We start from the raw sequence: 24,815 nt of genomic DNA on the forward strand, positions 1-24,815 counted from the left end.
GGTAGACAGGTAGACAGGTAGACAGGTACACAGGTACACAGGTAAACAGGTAGACAGGTAAACAGGTAGACAGGTAGACAGGTACACAGGTAGACAGGTAGACAGGTACACAGGTAGACAGGTAGACAGGTAGACAGGTAAACAGGTAGACAGGTACACAGGTACACAGGTAGACAGGTACACAAGAAGACAGGTAAACAGGTAGACAGGTACACAGGTAGACAGGTAGACAGGTAGACAGGTACACAGGTACACAGGTAGACAGGTAGACAGGTAGACAGGTACATAGGTAGACAGGTAGACAGGTAGACAGGTAAACAGGTAGACAGGTACACAGGTAGACAGGTAAACAGGTACACAGGTAGACAGGTACACAAGAAGACAGGTAAACAGGTAGACAGGTACACAGGTAGACAGATAGACAGGTACACAGGTAGACAGGTACACAGGTAAACAGGTAGACAGGTACACAGGTAGACAGGTACACAGGTACACAGGTACAAAGGATAATATAAAGGTTGGAGTTGAATATACAAACTTGAAAATTTGGCAACAAAATGTTAAGAAAATATAAAATAATGTTTAATGTACAAAAGTAAAATTGACTGGTAGTAAATATGGTGTTTAATAAAATTTTAGTAAGTAATAATGATTACAAAAACGTGAAAAAGTAATGTTTATTTCATTCAATATTGGACTGGTAGTTATACTAGAGGTTATATGGCAGTACAAGGTAATTAAGAGTACTCTAAGATAGTAAATGTGGTATTAAAACTGGTTAAGGTAATTAGACAAGTAATGGTTATTAAATAATGTCAAAAATGTTAAGAGTAAATTGTAATGATAGTAAAAATGGTAATTAATTATTAATTTTACTAAGTAATGTCAATTAATAGTATTTAAAAAAACTATGAGGTAGTAATATGGAGAGAGAAAGTATCTGTTCAGCTAATATTTAAGTAAACAATAGTAAATAAGAAAATTACATAAGGTGACTTATGCTTACTAGTAAAATCACATAATGAGGTAGTTGATTATTTAATTACTAAGAGATTGTACTGTGAAATTTGAACAATAATGGAGCAAAACATACACTACATTACGTAGGCTTTTAGGCTGGACATTGTTTAGTTATTCTCTGTAAGATCAGTATCCCTGAGAAATCATGATAGATCATTCTCGTTCATTATGTAATTTTACTAGTAAGCATAAGTCACCTTATGTAATTTTCTTATTTACTATTGTTTACTTAAATATTAGCTGAACAGATACTTTCTCTCTCCATATTACTACCTCATAGTTTTTTTAAATACTATTAATTGACATTACTTAGTAAAATTAATAATTAATTACCATTTTTACTATCATTACAATTTACTCTTAACATTTTTGACATTATTTAATAACCATTACTTGTCTAATTACCTTAACCAGTTTTAATACCACATTTACTATCTTAGAGTACTCTTAATTACCTTGTACTGCCATATAACCTCTAGTATAACTACCAGTCCAATATTGAATGAAATAAACATTACTTTTTCACGTTTTTGTAATCATTATTACTTACTAAAATTTTATTAAACACCATATTTACTACCAGTCAATTTTACTTTTGTACATTAAACATTATTTTATATTTTCTTAACATTTTGTTGCCAAATTTTCAAGTTTGTATATTCAACTCCAACCTTTATATTATCCTTTGTACCTGTGTACCTGTCTACCTGTGTACCTGTCTACCTGTTTACCTGTGTACCTGTCTACCTGTGTACCTGTCTACCTGTCTACCTGTGTACCTGTCTACCTGTTTACCTGTCTTCTTGTGTACCTGTCTACCTGTGTACCTGTGTACCTGTTTACCTGTCTACCTGTGTACCTGTGTACCTGTCTACCTGTGTACCTGTCTACCTGTGTACCTGTCTACCTATGTACCTGTGTACCTGTGTACCTGTCTACCTGTGTACCTGTGTACCTGTCTACCATCTTACTATCATATTATAACCAAGTCATTGCCATTGTTATTTTTTACTTATTATTCTTTTGGCCTGGTCACAGACCGGGCCGCGGGGGCGTTGACCCCCGGAACTCTCTCCAGGTAAACTACTTTAATTTGTGAATTTTATTTTGTCAGTTTAAATCTAGTTATGATTGAGACACTTATGCAGCATATGGGAATCTTTATTCAGGAAACGTTTCGCCACACAGTGGCTTCATCAGTCCAATACAAAGAGGAAGGCGTAAGGAGAGGAAGAGTATGAGGTAATCAGTTCCTCAACCTGGAGTCGATGTGTTCAGTCCATCAATCTTGTAGAATGTACAGCATAAGGCCGTAGACGTGGCTTATATACTGTAGTGAGGTGAGGTGAAGCAGGCGGAGGCGGGGTCATAGTGGTACCATCCACTAGTCGAAGTAGGTCTTCACTTCACCTCACCTCACTACAGTATATAAGCCACGTCTACGGCCTTATGCTGTACATTCTACAAGATTGATGGACTGAACACATCGACTCCAGGTTGAGGGACTGATTACCTCATACTCTTCCTCTCCTTACGCCTTCCTCTTTGTATTGGACTGATGAAGCCACTGTGTGGCGAAACGTTTCCTGAATAAAGATTCCCATATGCTGCATAAGTGTCTCAATCTTCAACTTGTCGGTTTTTCAAACCATTCATCACAAATCTAGTTATACTCTTGTTCTTGTTAACAACCTATATCAGACCCTAGTGCAATTGTTCTTGTTAACAACCTATATCAGACCCTAGTGCAATTGTTCTTGTTAACAACCTATATCACACTCTAGTGCAATTGTTCTTGTTAACAACCTATATCAGACCCTAGTGCAATTGTTCTTGTTAACAACCTATATCAGACCCTAGTGCAATTGTTCTTGTTAACAACCTATATCACGCCCTAGTGCAATTGTTCTTGTTAACAACCTATATCACACCCTAGTGCAATTGTTCTTGTTAACAACCTATATCACACCCTAGTGCAATTGTTCTTGTTAACAACCTATATCAGACCCTAGTGCAATTGTTCTTGTTAACAACCTATATCACACCCTAGTGCAATTGTTCTTGTTAACAACCTATATCAGACCCTAGTGCAATTGTTCTTGTTAACAACTTATATCAGACCCTAGTGCAATTGCAAGTACCATTTTAATTTGTATTTTTATATTATAAGTCCTACTCTAAGATTATTTTCATATCTTAGTGACTATATTGTGTGTGCAATTAGTGTATATTTCAATTATATCATTGTTCAAGGGCCTTAACTATCTTTTATAGAACAATATATTGCTCAACTTATTATATATAACAAATCAGATCTTACTCCCAAATAATTCAGGTGGTATTTTATAGCTTTAGAATATTTACTTTGTTTTTAATTTAATTCTAACTATAGATTCATTATAAATCTTATGATAACAAGCATTGATCCTGATACCGAGAAGCCATTCTCCAACATCCATTCTGGCAAGTTCACTAATGATTACATGTCGGTTGGCTACATCAAAAGCGGATTTAAGGTCAAGGAAGGTAGTGTATGAGCAGTCAGTGTGCAGAGTGAGAAAGATGGTAATGCAATGATGCACACTCCTTCCCTGCATGAAGCCATGCAACCGGGGAGACAAGAATTGCTTAATTCTGTGCATAAGACGATTAAGAATCATCCTTTCGAATGTTTTACACAAGCAGCTAGTAAGGGATATTGGGCGAAATGAGTTTTGTTGACTGGGCTTCGGAATGGGAATAATGAGGCTATTGGTACATGATTTAGGGAGCTCCCCAGTGACATAACTCGTGTTATACAATTCAAGTAAAGGATTACCTGGTACTCGACACAGCAATCTGAGTACGTTGTAAGTAATACCATCCTCACCAGGCGACGTGGAGTTGCCCTTAGTGCTGCATCAAGTTCATAATTAGTGAAAGGAATGTTGCAGTCATCTGCCTTGCTGAGCATAAAGCAAACAAGTCTCTCCCTTGTATCATATTTGTCCATTAATTTCGCCTGTGTGGTACTGGGAAGACTGTCATAGCTAGATGTAGCAGCCCAAGCACTAACTCATTCGCCCTTTACAAGGGATGAGGGTGCGCGATCTGCCCGTTCTGTTACCCTTAATTCTATTTATGTCCCTCCATGCCCGGCTAAGTGGGGTGTGAGCATTGAGACCATTGACAAATTGTTCCCAGTCTGTTTGCCGCAGCTCTGTCATACGCTCTCTGGCAGCAGCAAGGGCAGTTTGGAAGAGGCTCAGCATTTCAGGGGTACGATGGTTTCTATAGGCTAGGCCTAGTCTGCGAGCAGTACGTTTCAATGTTCGAAGTTTAGAATCATTGTAATAGGTATGGTTTTTATAAGACTTATGATTATTATGGAAGTCATTTGAATTTAGAGTAGCAGGAGGTTTCAGAGGCGGCTCTAAGAAGTTCTGAATACTGCTCACAAGGTCATTGTTAAAAGTCTCGACAGAGGTACACTCATAGGAATTATACCAGTCAGTCACATGTGCAACAAAGTCATCATGTTGATCAGGGGAAACATTAAGACGTTTCCGTTTGAATATCCCACCAGGGAGAATAGTATTACCAATATCTAGAGAGGTTAGCCTTGGGAAATGATCAGACGCTATATCTGTTACAATGAAAGATTCACAGCTGGCAAAAGTAATGTTGAAGCCCAGGCACAGATCAAGGACACCTCCATAGATATGTGTGGGTTCAAGGTCACCTACAATTTGCACATTATCATGACTGTTTAAGAGTGACAACAGTTGATTGCCATTACGATTACCAAACTGAGAGTTTCCAATTCTTTTGTGTCTTGCATTATAATCACCAATAATGAGAGTAGGTTCAGACTGAGCACAAGTTGGGAGCTCCAAGTAATTAAACTTATCAGCAGGAGCATACAAGTTAAATATGTTGAGAGCAGAGTTCCCAATATAAATCCTAACACCGTGATACTGTAGCCCCTCTGTTTTCTTATGTGCAAGAAGTTGATGGGGAAGTGATTTTTTAATATACAGAACACAAGAATTAGTAGATTTGAGGTTATATGCAACAAACGATGGCAATTTAGGGGGTTGGGATTTTTCAGGGACTCTGCACTCTTGTAGACACACAATATCAATGGCATAACACCAGACACAAACATCTCTACGACATTCCCCGTGTCCGACTAAACCTTTACAAAAATTCAATGTATGTCAAAGGCCCTAAAATCTGGAACACCCTACCTGAGAACTCTAGAACTGCAGACACATTCATCACCTTCAAAACTACCATTAGAAAACATCTTATCTCCCTGATACACCCCATCAACTAACTACACGAATACCACCTGGTGGTTCACACTTACACTCACTCACTCATTTGACCATAAACAGAAATATTAACCTCAATCTTAAAATAATGAATCCTGTGATACTCCAATACTGAAACTATGTACTGTGCCAAAACAAAAGCATTCACATTGCTAAACTCACAAACTAGTATTTAGTCACTTAGCCATAATACCAACTTACCTCATAATTTGTAATATTTTACAATTAAGAATAAAACTAAGTCTGCCCGAAATGCCTAGCCATGCTAAGCGTTCTAGTGGTACACTCTGTAATCACAATTTTACTACATGTAAACCACACAATAACCAAATTTCTGTAAACTCAGCATTGTAATCCTTATAGAGAATAAACTTTGAATTTTAATTGAATTGAATTGAATTGAATTCAGTAGTTACTTTATGATGGTCAGAAAATCTTTTTCTAAGTGACGCAATATTCCAACTTAAAATAGATAGTTTATACGAGTTTGGTGCCATTATAAAAGTCCAGGGATAGAATTCAACTTCTCAGCAAAATGAAAAAACTTACTAAATAACAAACAGACATAATCAATATCATCAGTATTATCCTTATCCATGAGTCTCTTAAGTGCACTTCCACTATGGAGACCTCTTGGGAGTCTTTGTTTACAGAGGTCACGGCGTTCTTTGTCTGTGAATGTAAGGAAGGTGACACTCCCTCGCACTCACCTCTCCACTTTTATTACACTCATCACTATCATCACATGTACCACTTCCCTCATCATTATGACCAGTGATACATACACCATTATCAACAACCGGGTCATCTCCACACTCAGTATCTATCAATACATTACACTCATCAGGTTGACTATCATGGTGGTCTTCACTGCCCTTATCATCTTCACTGTGATTGTAAACACCACTATCAGATTCATCATTTTTGTAATTAACACCACTGCAATCATCAGGTTGTTCATCATCACCACACTCATTTTCATAATGGCTGACAATCTGTGGGTTGATGTACTCATTTGCAACCTCTGTAAGTTTTTCCTCGTGGTGCTCAAGTTGTTTCAAACACCACTGTTGCTTCTCCAGTACTGTTATGCGCAGTTGCATGTTGTGTACCACCCCAACAAGCCTAGCTTCATCTGGAGGTATGAAGTCCCTGTCAGCTGAGCCAGGTGGCTGACTGACAGCTGACTCAGCCAGACAGGTGGTGTCAACACCAGCAGCATTACTAGTGTTGATAGCAGACGTGGTCGTGCTCTGTTGATGTACTCCCAGAGTGACTCGCTCAACTATATTGTCTGAAATCAGGCATGGGTCAGTATTCAGACATGCAGTATCTGGTAGGCCTTCTGCCTCATCATGGGGGTGATGGGTGAGGCGGGAGCCCTGCGGCTGGCGATGTGAGCAGCTTTCACTCTGCAGTCAGCATGAGCAGCTGTGACTCCTGGAATCTTACAATTGATACATTGTAATGCAACGGTCTGGTGTTTCTTGATCATATCATAGCACTGGTGAGAAGGATGGGCCTTGGCACACACTGCACACCAGTGTGACTTAAATGGGCATTTCCAAGCAATGTGACCCCAGCGCTGACACTTGTAGCATCTACGGTGAGGTGGTTTATACAAGGCTATTTTGTAACTCCTGTTAAGCGCTGCACGAGAGTAGATAGTATATGATGGTGGAGTCCCTTGGCCAATCCACTCAGCCAATATCAGTTCATTTGGAAGTCGACGAGGGTTTGCAACTTGATCTGACAACAGGAATTTAGGATCCAAGTGAGGGGAGGGTAGAATAAGAGCAGAGATAATTAGAATCCAGACTCCGAGAAAGGACAAAAATATTATATTACATTCCAGCCATCAATTTCCATTAAGGTCAAAATTCCTGGGAATTGAGGCTCTCCACAGGTATTATCACTGTACTCACCTAGTTGTACTCACCTAGTTGAGGTTGCAGGGGTCGAGTCCAAGCTCCTGGCCCCGCCTCTTCACTGGTCGCTACTAGGTCACTCTCCCTGAACCATGAGCTTTATCGTACCTCTGCTTAAAGCTATGTATGGATCCTGCCTCCACTACATCGCTTCCCAAACTATTCCACTTCCTGACTACTCTGTGGCTGAAGAAATACTTCCTAACATCCCTGTGATTCATCTGTGTCTTCAGCTTCCAACTGTGTCCCCTTGTTACTGTGTCCAGTCTCTGGAACATCCTGTCTTTGTCCACCTTGTCAATTCCTCTCAGTATTTTGTAAGTCGTTATCATGTCCCCCCTATCTCTCCTGTCCTCCAGTGTCGTCAGGTTGATTTCCCTTAACCTCTCCTCATAGGACATACCTCTTAACTCTGGGACTAGTCTTGTTGCAAACCTTTGCACTTTCTCTAGTTTCTTTACATGCTTGGCTAGGTGTGGGTTCCAAACTGGTGCCGCATACTCCAATATGGGCCTAACATACACGGTGTACAGGGTCCTGAACGATTCCTTATTAAGATGTCGGAATGCTGTTCTGAGGTTTGCCAGGCGCCCATATGCTGCAGCAGTTATTTGGTTGATGTGCGCTTCAGGAGATGTGCCTGGTGTTATACTCACCCCAAGATCTTTTTCCTTGAGTGATGTTTGTAGTCTCTGGCCCCCTAAACTGTACTCCGTCTGCGGTCTTCTTTGCCCTTCCCCAATCCTCATGACTTTGCACTTGGTGGGATTGAACTCCAGGAGCCAGTTGCTGGACCAGGTCTGCAGCCTATCCAGATCCCTTTGTAGTTCTTCCTGGTCTTCGATCGACTGAACTCTTCTCATCAACTTCACGTCATCTGCAAACAGGGACACCTCGGAGTTTATTCCTTCCGTCATGTTCACAAATACCAGAAACAGCACTGGTCCTAGGACTGACCCCTGTGGGACCCCGCTGGTCACAGGTGCCCACTCTGACACCTCGCCACGTACCATTACTCGCTGCTGTCTTCCTGACAAGTATTCCCTGATCCATTGCAGTGCCTTCCTTGTTATCCCTGCTTGCTCCTCCAGTTTTTGCACTAACTCTTGTGTGGTACTGTGTCAAACGCCTTCTTGCAGTCCAAGAAAATGCAATCCACCCACCCCTCTCTCTCTTGTCTTACTGCTGTCACCATGTCATAGAACTCCAGTAGGTTTGTGACACAGGATTTCCCGTCTCTGAAACCATGTTGTCTGCTGGTGATGAGATCATTCCTTTCTAGATGTTCCACCATTCTTCTCCTGACAATCTTTTCCATGATTTTGCATGCTATACATGTCAGTGACACTGGTCTGTAGTTTAGTGCTTCATGTCTGTCTCCTCTTTTAAAGATTGGGACCACATTTGCTGTTTTCCATGCCTCAGGCAATCTCCCTGTTTCGATAGATGTATTGAATATTGTTGTTAGGGGTACACATAGCGCCTCTGCTCCCTCTCTCAGGACCCATGGAGAGATGTTATCTGGCCCCATTGCCTTTGAGGTATCTAGCTCACTCAGAAGCCTCTTCACTTCTTCCTCGGTTGTGTGTACTGTGTCCAGCACATGGTGGTGTACCCCACCTCTCGGTCTTTCTGGAGCCCCTTCTGTCTCCTCTGTGAACACTTCTTTGAATCTCTTGTTGAGTTCCTCACATACTTCACGGTCATTTCTTGTTGTCTCTCCTCCTTCCTTCCTTAGCCTGATTACCTGGTCCTTGACGGTTGTTTTCTTCCTGATGTGGCTGTATAACAGCTTTGGGTCAGATTTGGCTTTTGCTACTATGTCGTTTTCATATTGACGCTGGGCTTCCCTTCTTATCTGTGCATATTCGTTTCTGGCTCTACGACTGCTCTCCTTATTCTCCTGGGTCCTTTGCCTTCTATATTTCTTCCATTCCCTAGCACACTTGGTTTTTGCCTCCTTGCATCTTTGGGTAAACCATGGGCTCATCCTGGCTTTTTCATTATTCCTGTTTCCCTTGGGTACATACCTCTCCTCAGCCTCCTTGCACATTGTTGCTATATATTCCATCATCTCATTAACTGGCTTCCCTGCCAGTTCTCTGTCCCACTGAACCTCATTCAGGAAGTTCCTCATTCCTGTGTGTGTGTGTGTGTGTGTGTATGTGTGTGTATGTGTGTGTGTGTGTGTGTGTGTGTGTGTGTGTGTGTGTGTGTGTGTGTGTGTGTGTGTGTGTGTGTGAGAGAGAGAGAGAGAGAGACTCAACAATCAATACTTGCACCAATAACTCATTACAGTTGTGACCGGGTGTGGAAGTGTGAATTGCTCATTACTCTATAATTTGTTCATGATTGTAGCCATGTATAAACGTAAGTAACCATTCTTACAGAATTCATTACCTTTGTAACTTGTGAGCTCATTACCTTTGTACCTAGTTCAGCTATCAAAACTTTGTGGTCCCAGTCCCTGGACCTATTACGTACCTCTGTAATCTGTAAATACTTTTGTAACTTGTCATGATTGTGACCAGACCTACCTAAAGTTCATTGCCTTTGTAAATTGTGAGTTCATTAACTTTGTAAATTGTGAGTTCATTACCTCTGTAACTTGCTCAGCTATCAAAACTTTGGAGTCCAGTCCCTGGACCCATTATGTACCTCTGTAATCTTTTGACTACCGCCCACAGGATGGGTATGGGGTGCATAATAAACATATTAAACTAACTAAAACTAAGCTTAGTGGTGTCTGTTGTCACTGCAGTTGTTATTTGGAATTAACGTCCTGGTGTTCCTCTCGCCTCGTTTGATTGTATAAACAATTATATTGTTGGTGTTTAGATATTGGTCAGATTTTTTTTTTTGGGGGGGAGAGGGTTTTTATACCTGGGGAGGGTTTCGGGGGTCAACGCCCCCGCGGCCCGGTCTGTGACTAGGCCTCGTGGTGGATCATGGCCTGATCAACCAGGCTGTTACTGTTGGCCACACGTAAACCGACATACGAACCACAGCCCAATTGGTCAGGTTCTGACTTTAGGTGCCTGTCCAAAGCCTTCTTGAAGACAGCTGGGAGGCAGTTGAACAGTCTTGGGCCCCTGACACTTATTGTGTTGTCTTTTATCGTGCTATTGGCACCCCTGCTTTTCATTGGGGGGATGTTGCATCGTCTGTCGAGTTTATTGCTTTCATACCTGGAGTTTACCTGGAGAGAGTTCCGGGGGTCAACGCCCCCGCGGCCCGGTCTGTGACCAGGCCTCCTGGTGGATCAGAACCTGATCAACCAGGCTGTTACTGCTGGCTGCACGCAAACCAAAGTACGAGCCACAGCCCGGCTAGTCAGGAACCGAATTTATGTGCTTGTCCAGTGCCAGCTTGAAGACTGCCAGGGGTCTGTTGGTAATCCCCCTTATGTATGCTGGGAGGCAGTTGAACAGTCTCGGGCCCCTGACACTTATTGTATGGTCTCTTAACGTGCTAGTGACACCCCTGCTTTTCATTGGGGGGATGTTGCATCGTCTGCCAAGTCTTTTGCTTTCGTAGTGAGTGATTTTCGTGTGCAAGTTCGGTACTAGTCCCTCTAGGATTTTCCAGGTGTATATAATCATGTATCTCTCCCGCCTGCGTTCCAGGGAATACATGTTTAGGAACCTCAAGCGCTCCCAGTAATTGAGGTGTTTTATCTCCGTTATGCGCGCCGTGAAGGTTCTCTGTACATTTTCTAGGTCAGCAATTTCACCTGCCTAGTGTGCAGCAATATTCCAACCTAGACAGAACAAGTGACCTGAAGAGTGTCATCATGGGCTTGGCATCCCTAGTTTTGAAGGTTCTCATTATCCATCCTGTCATTTTTCTAGCAGATGCGATTGATACAATGTTATGGTCCCTGAAGGTGAGATCCTCCGACATGATCACTCCCAGGTCTTTGACGTTGGTGTTTCGCTCTATATTGTGGCCAGAATTTGTTTTGTACTCTGATGAAGATTTAATTTCCTCGTGTTTACCATATCTGAGTAATTGAAATTTCTCATCGTTGAACTTCATATTGTTTTCTGCAGCCCATTGAAAGATTTGGTTGATGTCCCCCTGGAGCCTTGCAGTGTCTGCAATGGAAGACACTCTCATGCAGATTCGGGTGCCATCTGCAAAAAAAGACACGGTGCTGTGGCTGACATCCTTGTCTATGTCAGATATGAGGATGAGGAACAAGATGGGAGCGAGTACTGTGCCTTGTGGAACAGAGCTTTTTACCGTAGCTGCCTCGGACTTTACTCTGTTGACTACTACTCTCTGTTTACCTGGAGTTTACCTGGAAATTATAGATCCATCGACCGACTTTTCCTGTTATTCCTTTAGCACGCATTTTGTGCGCTATTACGCCATGGTCACACTTGTCGAAGGCTTTTGCAAAGTCTGTATATATTACATCTGCATTATTTTTGTCTTCTAGTGCATCTAGGACCTTGTCGTAGTGATCCAATAGTTGAGACAGACAGGAGCGACCTGTTCTAAACCCATGTTGGCCTGGGTTGTGTAATTGATGGGTTTCTAGATGGGTGGTGATCTTGCTTCTTAGGACCCTTTCAAAGATTTTTATGATATGGGATGTTAGTACTATCGGTCTGTAGTTCTTTGCTGTTGCTTTACTGCCCCCTTTGTGGAGTGGGGCTATGTCTGTTGTTTTTAGTAACTGTGGGACGACCCCCGTGTCCATGCTCCCTCTCCATAGGATGGTAAAAGCACGTGATAGGGGCTTCTTGCAGTTTTTATGAACACGGAGTTCCATGAGTCTGGCCCTGGGGCAGAGTGCATGGGCATGTCATTTATCGCCTGTTCGAAGTCATTTGGCGTCAGGATAACATCAGATAGGCTTGTGTTAACCAAATTCTGTGGCTCTCTCATAAAAAAATCATTTTTATCTTCGACTCTCAGACTGGTTAGTGGCTTGCTAAAAACTGAGTCATATTGGGACTTGAGTAACTCGCTCATTTCCTTGCTGTCATCTGTGTAGGACCCATCTTGTTTAAGTAGGGGCCCAATACTGGACGTTGTTCTCGACTTTGATTTGGCATCGGAGAAGAAATACTTTGGGTTTCTTTCGATTTCATTTATGGTTTTTAGTTCTTCCCGCGATTCCTGACTCCTATAAGATTGCTTTAGCTTAAGTTCGATGCTTGCTATTTCTCTGACCAGTGTCTCCCTACGCATTTCAGATATATTGACCTCTTTTAGCCGCTCTGTTATTCTTTTCCGTCGCCTGTAAAGGGAGCGCCTGTCTCTTTCTATTTTACATCTACTCCTCCTTTTTCTTAGAGGAATAAGTCTTGTGCATACATCGAGTGCCACCGAGTTAATCTGTTCTAGGCATAAGTTGGGGTCTGTGTTGCTTAGTATATCTTCCCAGCTTATATCGGTTAGGACTTGGTTTACTTGGTCCCACTTTATGTTTTTGTTATTGAAGTTGAATTTGGTGAATGCTCCCTCGTGACTAATCTCATTATGTCGGTCTGGGGCTCCGCGCATACATGTCTGAACCTCAATTATGTTGTGATCTGAGTATATTGTTTTTGATATGGTGACATTTCTTATCAGATCATCATTGTTAGTGAAGATGAGGTCTAGTGTATTCTCCAGTCTAGTAGGCTCTATTATTTGCTGGTTTAAATTGAATTTTGTGCAGAGATTTAAAAGCTCGTGTGAGTGTGAGTTTTCATCAGAGCTGCTTCCTGGTGTTATTACTGCAACAATATTATTTGCTATATTCCTCCATTTTAGGTGCCTTAAGTTGAAATCTCCCAGGAGCAAGATGTTGGGTGCAGGAGCTGGCAGATTTTCCAGACAGTGGTCAATTTTTAACAGCTGTTCCTGGAATTGCTGGGATGTTGCATCCGGAGGCTTGTAGACTACCACAATGACTAGGTTTTGGTTCTCGATCTTTACTGCTAAAACTTCCACTATATCATTTGAGGCATTTAGCAGTTCTGTGCAAACAAGTGACTCTGCAATGTACAGGCCAACCCCCCCTTTTTGCCTGTTCACTCTGTCGCATCTGTATAGGTTGTAACCTGGGATCCATATTTCGTTGTCCAAGTGATCCTTTATGTGGGTCTCATAGAGAGTGATTTTCGTGTGCAAATTTGGTACTAATCCCTCCAAGATTTTCCAAGTGTATATAATCATGATCTCTCTCGCCTACATTCTTTGGAGTACAAGGCGAGGAACTTCAACGATTCCCAGTAATTTTGGTGTTTTATCGCACTTATGCGCGCAGTGAAGGTTCTCTGTATATTTTCTAGGTCAGCAATTTCACCTGTCTTGAAAGGCGCTGTTAGTGTGCAGCAATATTCCAGCCTAGATAGAATAAGCTACCTGGAGAGTGTCATCATGGGCTTGGTTTCCTTAGTTTTGAAGGTCATTTTTTTCTGGCTGATGTAATTGATACAATGTTTTGGTCTTTGAAAGTGAGATCCTCTGACATTATCACTCCCAGGTCTTTTACATTAGTTTTTCGCTCTATTGTGTAATTGGAATTTGTTTTGTACTTCTATATAGTCTTAATTTCCTCGTGTTTTTCATATCGACGTAATTGAAATTTCTCATCATTGAACTTCATATTGTTTTCTACGGCCCATTTAAAATTTGGTTGATGTCCGCCTGGAGTCTTGCAATGTCTTCAGTGGAGGACACTGTCATACAGATTCGGGTGTCATCTGCAAAGGAAGACACGGTGTTGTGGCTTACAGCTCTGTCTATGTCAGATATGAGGATGAGGAACAAGATGGGAGCGAGTACTGTGCCTTGTGGAACAGAGATTGTCACTGTAGTCGCCTCAGACTTTACTCTGTTTACTACTACTACTCTTTGTGTTCTATTTGTTAGAAAATTATAGATCCATCTACCAACTTTTCCTGTTATTCCTTTATCACTCATTTTGTGCGCTATTTGTATGTAGGAATTGGGTTAGTGCTTTAGGTATATTCTGCTGTATGTGTGTAGCGACAAGATTAATATTGACAAATTCATGTTTGGAGAAGATTCTTGCACTGTAATATCGATAACAGTCGAAAAGAAAATGTTATATTGTTTCTAGAACACTGTAATAGAGTGCAGTTTTCATTTATATAATTTCTGCTAGCTTAGTGTATCCCAGCCTTTGTTTGGCTATTACTGTCTTAGTCTTGTTTTATACCATGTAGGTTTCCACTCATAACAACTTCTTGTAATAGTTCCATGCATGTTGGTGAGCATGACGCTTTCCAGATTTCAGGGGATTTACTTGTGATAGTTTTCAGTGTACCTTTACATATTGTATGTGCAAATGGCAGTGATGTAGCAAGTGGACAGTGACAGGATGGATAATGAGAACCTTCAAAACTAGGGAGGCCAAGCCCATGATGACGCTCTTCAGGTCACTTGTTTTATCTAGGCTGGAATATTGCTGCACACTAACAGCACCTTTCAAGGCAGGTGAAATTGCTGACCTAGAAAATGTACAGAGAACCTTCACGGCGCGCATAACGGAGATAAAACACCTCAATTACTGGGAGCGCTTGAGGTTCCTAAACCTGTATTCCCTGGAACGCAGGCGGGAGAGATACGTGATTATATACACCTGGAAAATCCTAGAGGGACTAGTACCGAACTTGCACACGAAAATCACTCACTACGAAAGCAAAAGACTTGGCAGACGATGCAACATCCCCCAATGAAAAGCAGGGGTGTCACTAGCACGTTAAGAGACCATACAATAAGTGTCAGGGGCCCGAGACTGTTCAACTACCTCCCAGCGTACTTAAGGGGGATTACTAACAGACCCCTGGCAGTCTTCAAGCTGGCACTGGACAAGAACCTAAAGTCGGTTCCTGACCAGCCGGACTGTGGCTCGTACGTTGGTTTGCGTGCAGTCAGCAGCAACAGCCTGGTTAATCAGGCTCTGATCCACCAGGAGGCCTGGTCACAGACCGGGCCGCGGGGGCGTTGACCCCCGGAATTCTCTCCAGGTAAATTCCAGGTTAACTCGCCATATTACTGTGATTCAGTAATCTGATATGTCGTCCTAAGGAGTTGGGTTCGTGTAGGAGGGTGAGGCAGGGATATACAAGTTCTTGGCAGGTTTTGGACTGATATGAGATTGGATAGCAGTTTTATATTAGCTACTTACTATATAATTGATCTGGCAGTGTGTCAGTTAGTACAAGGGCCTGATAAATTCTTCGCAGTTCGGCTATGAAGACAGGAACCTCTTTGGATAGTCTCCATTCTATTTTGAAATGGAAACGAGGAATCCCCAGTGCAGGTATCACTAAGGGATTATTATTGTTAAGGATTTGTGATCCATCTGTATTTATTTCTTTCGTTCTGGGATGAAGGTTATTCATTGTAAATATAAAAAACTCTTGTGATTACTCAAAGGGAGTCATACAACGCTTGATGGAATGGGAGACATTGGTGCACAAATCAAATTCCTTAGATCAAGAGCCCATCATCAGCACCAAGGATACCTCCCTTGAGGGATATGATTATTGAGAATGGGCCCAAATATTATTACGTGGGTCCTGTGGAAAATTTTCTAGGGGTGATTACCTGTATGTACATCAACATTATATACATACAAGTAATCTCATTGGGAGACAACCATATTGTTTACCGTAGTCACCCCGTGTAGACATGTGAGAAAACTTAACCACCCCTGGTCACGGCAGGTGGTTCCTTCGACCTCACAATCTTATCCATATCTATCCGAGACCAGTATGGATTGGATAGCACCCACAAGTACGGTGCTAATTAATTGTGGACTGTATAGATTATATTAGTGTAACTGAATGAAGGGGGGGGGGTAGGTCACACATGGATATATCCATCAAGGAAAAGCACTTGTACATAATCTCTCCACTTACCAGATATTCTCTGGTGGCTACTTGATGTAGCTGGATCACCCATAACCTATCCAATTACTACATACCTAACTGGCCAGTATCAGTCTGCTATAACTAGAAGGGTTACTTAACTGTGGGTGATTGATATTCCTTATTTCCTCCATTCACCATCTCATTTCGATGTCCTGCTACACCGACACGGTTCTCATTCCAGCAGGACGAGGTATCCGTTGGTTTGTCCCGGTTTAGAAGTCGTGACTCAATGAAATTCACTTTCCTCGTCCCGGGAACAACGAGGTCTAACGTGTTCACTCGGAGCAAGGCGACTTATTTCACTTCACGCATTCTCTTGACTTAGCATTATTATCATTAATTACATTACAATTCACAAGACGATTTAATGTCTCATAATTTTTATACACATTAGAGATCACTCCATTAAGATCTGAGACCGATGAGTGATGATTAAACCAAGGGTAATTTTCCCCGGGACACAGTCCATGGTGACGCGCCAGTCACCCGGTCCTACCATTATTCACTCATTTTACCACTTTATTACGGTGGTCCCGTAAATCACGTTCCCTCCAGGAACACTTACTACACTTCCTACTATGAAATGAGGCCTATATTAATCCTTAGGCCGCCGTGAACGCCAATTTCCTGGTTCCATGCTTTCCCAGCCTCCTCACTACATTCAAAAAACTCCCGCCTCCCCCATGCCCCGAGTCGACCTCTACCCCCGCACATCCGCGCATGCGCAAAGGGAACTCTTGGTTCTATCCTATTGTCAAATACATTTTTGACTCATATCGACACATTAAACATCTATTAGGCACTATAGTTTCGGAAAATTAAAATATTTTCCACAGGTCCACTAGGGTGGTGTGACGCATGTTTCCTTACACCTGCTGACACCCCTCGACCCTTCCCAATTTCCGAACTTCACCTAGCAGTACGTAGGTACCTTTTGTGGGTTAGATCCTGGGATAGACACTTGAAAGACCCCACTGGAAATAAGCCAGTGTCTTTATTGTGTCATCCTGGGTTACATCGGTTATTAGGGCAGTTCAAACTTAATTCGTTGGGTAGCTTCGTGAGAGAATTGTAAATTATAAGGACCTACTAAGTAGAGACCAGTAGACCTATTGTAGTGTTCCTTCATTCTTATGTTCTTAATCCAAAGAAAATCTTTGTCTTTGACACAGATGCTGGTGTTGTTCGTGCTGGGTGGTGGGTTTGGCTTGGGTGTGGGTCGGTCAGTGGGTAATGAAGAGCCATGGGTGGATAGTAATGATGCCCTCTTCATCACCACCTACCTTGTGAGTGATGGTGTCCAGCACTACGACTGTCTCAACCGCCTCTCCTGCCTTCAACACTACAAGGCTCATGACCTCCTCACCGCTGGCAGGATGATCATCAATGCTGCCAGGTATACCCCTCACACCCCACGCCAGGTATACCCTCGCAACTTACACCAGGTATACCCTTACACCTCACGCTACGTATACCCTTACACCTCACGCCAGGTATGCCCTCTCACCTCACGCCAGGTATACCTAATTGCAGATACCTCACACTAGATATACCCTCATACGGTCCTCACGCCAAGTACGTATACTTAACACCAGATACCTGATACTAGATACACCCTCACACTCAGTAAGTGTAAGGGGACCATGGCTCTTCAGTGTCTTCCCACGGTGCATAAGGAAAATTACCAATCCTTAGCTACCTTCAAGAGGGAACTGGATTAGTTCCTAGAGTCATTACCTGATCAACCAGGAGGGCCTGGTCTTGGACCAGGAGGGCAAGGTCTTGGACCAGGAGGGCATGGTCTTGGACCAGTAGGGCATGGTCTTGGACCAGGAGGCCTGGTCTTGGACCAGGAGGGCCTGGTCTTGGACCAGGAGGGCATGGTCTTGGACCAGGAGGGCATGGTCTTGGACCAGGAGGGCATGGTCTTGGACCAGGAGGGCCTGGTCTTGGGCCAGGAGGGCATAGTCTTAGACCAGGAGGGCCTGGTTTTGGACCAGGAGGGCCTGGTCTTAGACCAGGAGGGCCTGGTCTTGGACCAGGAGGCCTGGTCTTGGACCAGGAGGCCTGGTCTTGGACCAGGAGGGCATGGTCTTGGATCAGGAGGGCCTGGTCTTGGACTAGGAGGGCCTGGTCTTGGACCAGGCCGCAGGGGCGGTGACCTTCAGAAGCGACCACAGGTGATCCTCACACTTCACACCTCGAGTGTTGGTCATGTCAGACTGACACCATCACGGGAAAGTGCTAAGCCCGGATCATAGAGCACCTGGGTGAATGGCTGGTAATCATGTCTGATCCAAGGAAGAAGGCCAACTTCAATTCCTTGAATCAAGAGCTCTGCACCTCCATCAAGGCAACCAACTTGAAGGAAGTACCGAAAACAATCTATTCACTAATTATTAATCCACTACACTGATTACCACTGCAATTACTGCTATAAAATTGATTAGTAAACTTATAACATTTGACTAATACCCAGTTCTCACCTGTGTAGGTTACTTATACCCAGTTCTCACCTGTGTAGGTTACTAATACCCAGTTCTCACCTGTATAGGCTACTAATACCCAGGTCTCAACTGTCTAGGTTACTAATATCCAGTTCTCACCTGTACAGGTTCATGGGGTACTCGCTGGAGAAGTATGAACGCCTGACGTGGGACATGGAAGATGCTATACACTTCAGGGCTGGTGGTGGCTCCTGTCATACCCGCTACCCCTGTCACATCATGCCCAGCCTCTAGCCATGCTGTTCACCTTTTCGTATTATTCACGAGGAAGAGCTAAACCTGTGGGGGTTATATGGCGCCTGGAGAATGAGAAGCATTCAGGTTCGATTCTGGGAAGAGGTTAAGTCTTGTTCATTGGATCAAGGGTCCCTCTCGGGCATCTCCTGAGGGGTAGCTATGTTGCCACAACATGTGAACCCCTCAGGGAAGGTTCCTTGACACTGGTGAAGGATCTTGACATAGGGAATTGGAACTGTGATCCAGTTCCCTGACTTGAGTCTGAATACCTTCCACCTCCCCCCACAGGTGCTGTATAATCCCTACGGGTTTAACGCTCCCCCATGATTATAATAATGTTAACATGTTAACTGTATGTTAACATATTTGTTCGTGTACAAGCACCTAAAGTCGGTTCCTGACCAGCCGGGCTGTGGCTCGTACGTTGGTTTGCGTGCAGCCAGCAGTAACATCCTAGTTGATCAGGCTCTGATCTACCATGAGGCCTGGTCACAGACCGGGCCGCGGGGGCGTTGACCCCTGGAACTCTCCAGGTAAACTCCAGGAAATATACCATTTTAATTAGCTTGACATACACCCATATATAATTATTCATGTGAGTCGATCAGCATTTTAACTAATTCTACAGGTTTAAATTAGCATTATGTATTATAGTTATGTCTCTGTTATATAATGTACAAAACTGTTGTTGTTCTTGTTAGCAAGAACAAATATTATCTAGTTGTGTATATGTTGTATGCGACTCTTATCACACTTCAATATTGTTGCTGAATTGCACTAATGATTGCTATTGTTGCTGTTTTAGTCGTATTATCAGTATATTTATTATAATTACTATTAATTATGAAATTAGTTGTTTAGGTAATTATTATTATTGTGTCATAATACTACTGTAATAACCACTATATTAGTACAGTACTGTATATTTGGTATTTACGAAAAAAATTTAAACAGTTCTTAAATACGTATTTTGATAAATTGACATTTAATTTTACCCTGAGCATTTAGCTGCACTATTAATATATACAGTAAGGATAGAAGAAGAACAGGTGGGGGTAGAAGAAAGGCTACAGAAGTAGAAAACAGAGCCAGGGCCAAACTCAGCAGCAAAAGCATTGTATAGACTGTGTTCTTCAAGACTGGTCAGACAAAGGGGGTGAAAAGTTGGACAGTATGACAGCACATAAATGACTCTAGGAAAGGCTCCTCACTCAACTGCACAGTGACACATGTCTATGGCTATGGTATTTAGTATCTTTATTTCTACAAGTACAAGGTATACAGGCCTAGCTGACATCAATGATATACGTACTACTAATAGCAAGGATGTTAACTGCACTAGACAATCAAGACATTTAAGGAACTTATCCTATGAATGGATAGGGAATTATCCCCTTATAGGTTATATTCAGACTCCACCAAATTTGCCAAACAAATGATTTTGCTTCAACTTGGTTTTCTAAATTACATTATAGTGTACTTTATTATTGTATAGTACTAGTTAAAAATTACTCCAAAATAATTCGCCTTACATTCTGGTAGTTGTGTGTTCTTGAAATGAAAGTCTGTATAGTCCTTGTGGCTTAGCGCTTCTTTTTTGATTATAATAATAATAATTGAAAAGAAAGTGAGAGGATTGTAGATTATTATTATAAAGGGGAAGCGCTAAACCCGTAGGATTATACAGCGCAGGTTGGGGGGATGTGGAAGGTATTCAGGCTTAATTCAGGGAACTGGAGCACAGATCCAATTCCTTAGATCAAGAGCTCCTCACCAGCGTCAAGGAACCTTCCTTGAGGGGAAAAGTGAGAGGAGATGATTCATGTGGGGTAAACTGGACTGAGATGGATGGTTGTGGTTCTTGTACTGATGTGGATGCAGACTTGTCAGTTGCTGGTTCCATTCGAGTACTCATGTACATGTTCTGTAATATGTCTCTGGTGTGTTTTACCCTTCAGCACTTTATAAAGCTGACCAGAAAACTTTTTTTTAGGACGATAATTGCATTTTTTAAAGCTTTCAAAGGCTCATCTCCCTTCTCACACACAACTTTCTAATAAGATAGTGCTTTGTGCTTTATTTTCTGGGACTTTCTTTTTTTTTCCCCCAATCCACACATTCAATAACTTTAACATGTTATTGAGCTGTATTAGCCTTGACATTTTTTTTTGAACACATGTCACTTTGTATTGCTTATTGCACAAGTTCTTTATTTTTCCCTCAAGTGTCATTTTCAACTGTACAAAAGTGAATCATTCACACAATACTCACAATCAGTTTCCAGCAAACATGCATCACTTTAAACACATCTATCTTCCATTTTCTTTAACAAAATAATAGATTCACATTAATTCTTCCAGTATTAAATATCCAAAGACAAAACAGTGATGAAAATTGTAATAGCTTGATAAACACAGAGGTAGAAGAAGCATTCAGAATATAACTAGTGGTGTGTGTTGTCAGTAGGAGGGAAGGTTCATTATAATTATAACTAAGCACTAAACCCATAAGGGTCATACATCACTGCAGGAGGGAAGGAGGCATGTAGCACAGCTTGTATTTTATGGTACATGTATGTCTTATAAAGGCTTTCCTGCTCTAAGTTTTCAATTACACTTTTAATCAGTTGCAAATAAATTGTACACTGTGAATTCACATTGTAAAAGGGTTTACTGTATAATTAAGTATGGTCATTATCTAAAACTTGCCTTATATAGCACAGAATCATTACGGTATTTGTATCTGTCAGTCGCCCCATATTTTCAATGGTAGGCAGAGGCAATAGAGGCATTTCCCCGTATTGTGGTAGTGGGAGATAAGAGTTGCTTTCCTCAAGGATAATCTGCACCTTCGTCACCAACTCTCTCCCATAAGTCACATTACAAATACATTTTTTTTAGAATTTTGTTATTTATTTTGTAAATAAAAACCAAATTTATATTTTCTTTATATTAAACTATAAAATAATTTATGTTTAAATAACCTTCTCTAATAATCTTGGAATGTATCAACTTTTTTATAATATAATAAAACATGAGAGAATGGAGACAAATGGTTTTTAGGACTTGACGTGCTGTTGGAGTGTCAGCAAGGTAACATGAAGGGATTCAGGGAAACCAACAGGCTGGATTGAAGTTCTGGAGATGGGAAGTACAGTGTCTGCACTCTGAGGAAGGGGTGTTAATGTTGGAGTTTTATAATTGTAGTGTAAGTGCACCTCTGGCAAGATAGTGAAGGAGTGAATGATGGTGAAAGTTTTTCTTTTTCGGGCCACCCTACCTTGGTGGGAAACGTCTAATGTGTTAATAATAAATAATAATAATAATATATATTTTTTTTTTTTTTTTTTTTTTAACAAGTCGGCCGTCTCCCACCAAGGCAGGGTGACCCAAAAAGAAAGAAAATCCCCAAAAAGAAAATACTTTCATCATCATTCAACACTTTCACCTCACTCACACATAATCACTGTTTTTGCAGAGGTGCTCGGAACACAACAGTTTAGAAGCATATACGTATAAAGATACACCACATATCCCTCCAAACTGCTAATATCCCAAACCCCTCCTTTAGAGTGCAGGCATTGAACTTCCCATTTCCAGGACTCAAGTCCGGCTATATAAAAATAACCGGTTTCCCTGAATCCCTTCACTAAATATTACCCTGCTCACACTCCAACAGATCGTCAGGTCCCAAATACCATTCGTCTCCATTCACTCCTATCGAACACGCTCATGCACGTATATACATGTATATATATATATATATATATATATATATATATATATATATATATATATATATATATATATATATATATATATATATATATATATACAGTGGACCCCCGGTTAACGATATTTTTCATTTCAGAAGTATGTTCAGGTGCCAGTACTGACAGAATTTGTTCCCATAAGGAATACTGAGAAGTAGATTAGTCCATTTCAGACCCCCAAACATACACGTACAAACGCACTTACATAATTACACTTACATAATTGGTTGCATTGGGAGGTGATCGTTATGCGGGGGTCCACTGTATATATATTATATATATATATATATATATATATATATATATATATATATATAGATATATATATATATATATATATATATATATATATATATATATATATATTACCTGGAGAGAGTTCCGGGGGTCAACGCCCCCGCGGCCCGGTCTGAGACCAGGCCTCCTGGTGGATCAGAGCCTGATCAACCAGGCTGTTGCTGCTGGCTGCACGCAAACCAACATACGAGCCACAGCCCGGCTGATCCGGAACTGACTTTAGGTGCTTGTCCAGTGCCAGCTTGAAGACTGCCAGGGGTCTGTTGGTAATCCCCCTTATGTGTGCTGGGAGGCAGTTGAACAGTCTCGGGCCCCTGACACTTATATATATATATATTATATATATATTTATTATTTTTTATTTTTTTTTTTTTTATTATCACACTGGCCGATTCCCACCAAGGCAGGGTGGCCCGAAAAAGAAAAACTTTCACCATCATTCACTCCATCACTGTCTTGCCAGAAGGGTGCTTTACACTACAGTTTTTAAACTGCAACATTAACACCCCTCCTTCAGAGTGCAGGCACTGTACTTCCCATCTCCAGGACTCAAGTCCGGCCTGCCGGTTTCCCTGAATCCCTTCATAAATGTTACTTTGCTCACACTCCAACAGCACGTCAAGTATTAAAAACCATTTGTCTCCATTCACTCCTATCAAACACGCTCACGCATGCCTGCTGGAAGTCCAAGCCCCTCGCACACAAAACCTCCTTTACCCCCTCCCTCCAACCCTTCCTAGGCCGACCCCTACCCCGCCTTCCTTCCACTACAGACTGATACACTCTTGAAGTCATTCTGTTTCGCTCCATTCTCTCTACATGTCCGAACCACCTCAACAACCCTTCCTCAGCCCTCTGGACAACAGTTTTGGTAATCCCGCACCTCCTCCTAACTTCCAAACTACGAATTCTCTGCATTATATTCACACCACACATTGCCCTCAGACACGACATCTCCACTGCCTCCAGCCTTCTCCTCGCTGCAACATTCATCACCCACGCTTCACACCCATATAAGAGCGTTGGTAAAACTATACTCTCATACATTCCCCTCTTTGCCTCCAAGGACAAAGTTCTTTGTCTCCACAGACTCCTAAGTGCACCACTCACTCTTTTTCCCTCATCAATTCTATGATTCACCTCATCTTTCATAGACCCATCCGCTGACACGTCCACTCCCAAATATCTGAATACGTTCACCTCCTCCATACTCTCTCCCTCCAATCTGATATTCAATCTTTCATCACCTAATCTTTTTGTTATCCTCATAACCTTACTCTTTCCTGTATTCACCTTTAATTTTCTTCTTTTGCACACCCTACCAAATTCATCCACCAATCTCTGCAACTTCTCTTCAGAATCTCCCAAGAGCACAGTGTCATCAGCAAAGAGCAGCTGTGACAACTCCCACTTTGTGTGTGATTCTTTATCTTTTAACTCCACGCCTCTTGCCAAGACCCTCGCATTTACTTCTCTTACAACCCCATCTATAAATATATTAAACAACCACGGTGACATCACACATCCTTGTCTAAGGCCTACTTTTACTGGGAAAAAATTTCCCTCTTTCCTACATACTCTAACTTGAGCCTCACTATCCTCGTAAAAACTCTTCACTGCTTTCAGTAACCTACCTCCTACACCATACACTTGCAACATCTGCCACATTGCCCCCCTATCCACCCTGTCATACGCCTTTTCCAAATCCATAAATGCCACAAAGACCTCTTTAGCCTTATCTAAATACTGTTCACTTATATGTTTCACTGTAAACACCTGGTCCACACACCCCCTACCTTTCCTAAAGCCTCCTTGTTCATCTGCTATCCTATTCT

General features: G+C 41.9%; 1 protein-coding gene across 2 annotated transcripts in view; it reads left to right on the forward strand.

The window, feature by feature from the left end:
- LOC128685053 (uncharacterized) overlaps positions 1-21,078 on the forward strand; it is a 39,220-nt gene extending 18,142 nt beyond the window's left edge. For both annotated transcript variants that reach the window (XM_070102593.1, XM_070102598.1), the window contains exons 3-4: positions 17,340-17,563; positions 18,782-21,078. In XM_070102593.1, coding sequence (XP_069958694.1) covers positions 17,340-17,563; positions 18,782-18,908 — 351 coding nt within the window. In that variant the 3' untranslated portion in view covers positions 18,909-21,078. The remainder of the gene's footprint in view (positions 1-17,339; positions 17,564-18,781) is intronic.
- The last annotated feature ends 3,737 nt before the right edge of the window (positions 21,079-24,815 follow it).

This window comes from Cherax quadricarinatus, chromosome 5, assembly GCF_038502225.1.
Source record: "Cherax quadricarinatus isolate ZL_2023a chromosome 5, ASM3850222v1, whole genome shotgun sequence".
Taxonomy (NCBI): Eukaryota; Metazoa; Arthropoda; class Malacostraca; order Decapoda; family Parastacidae; genus Cherax; species Cherax quadricarinatus.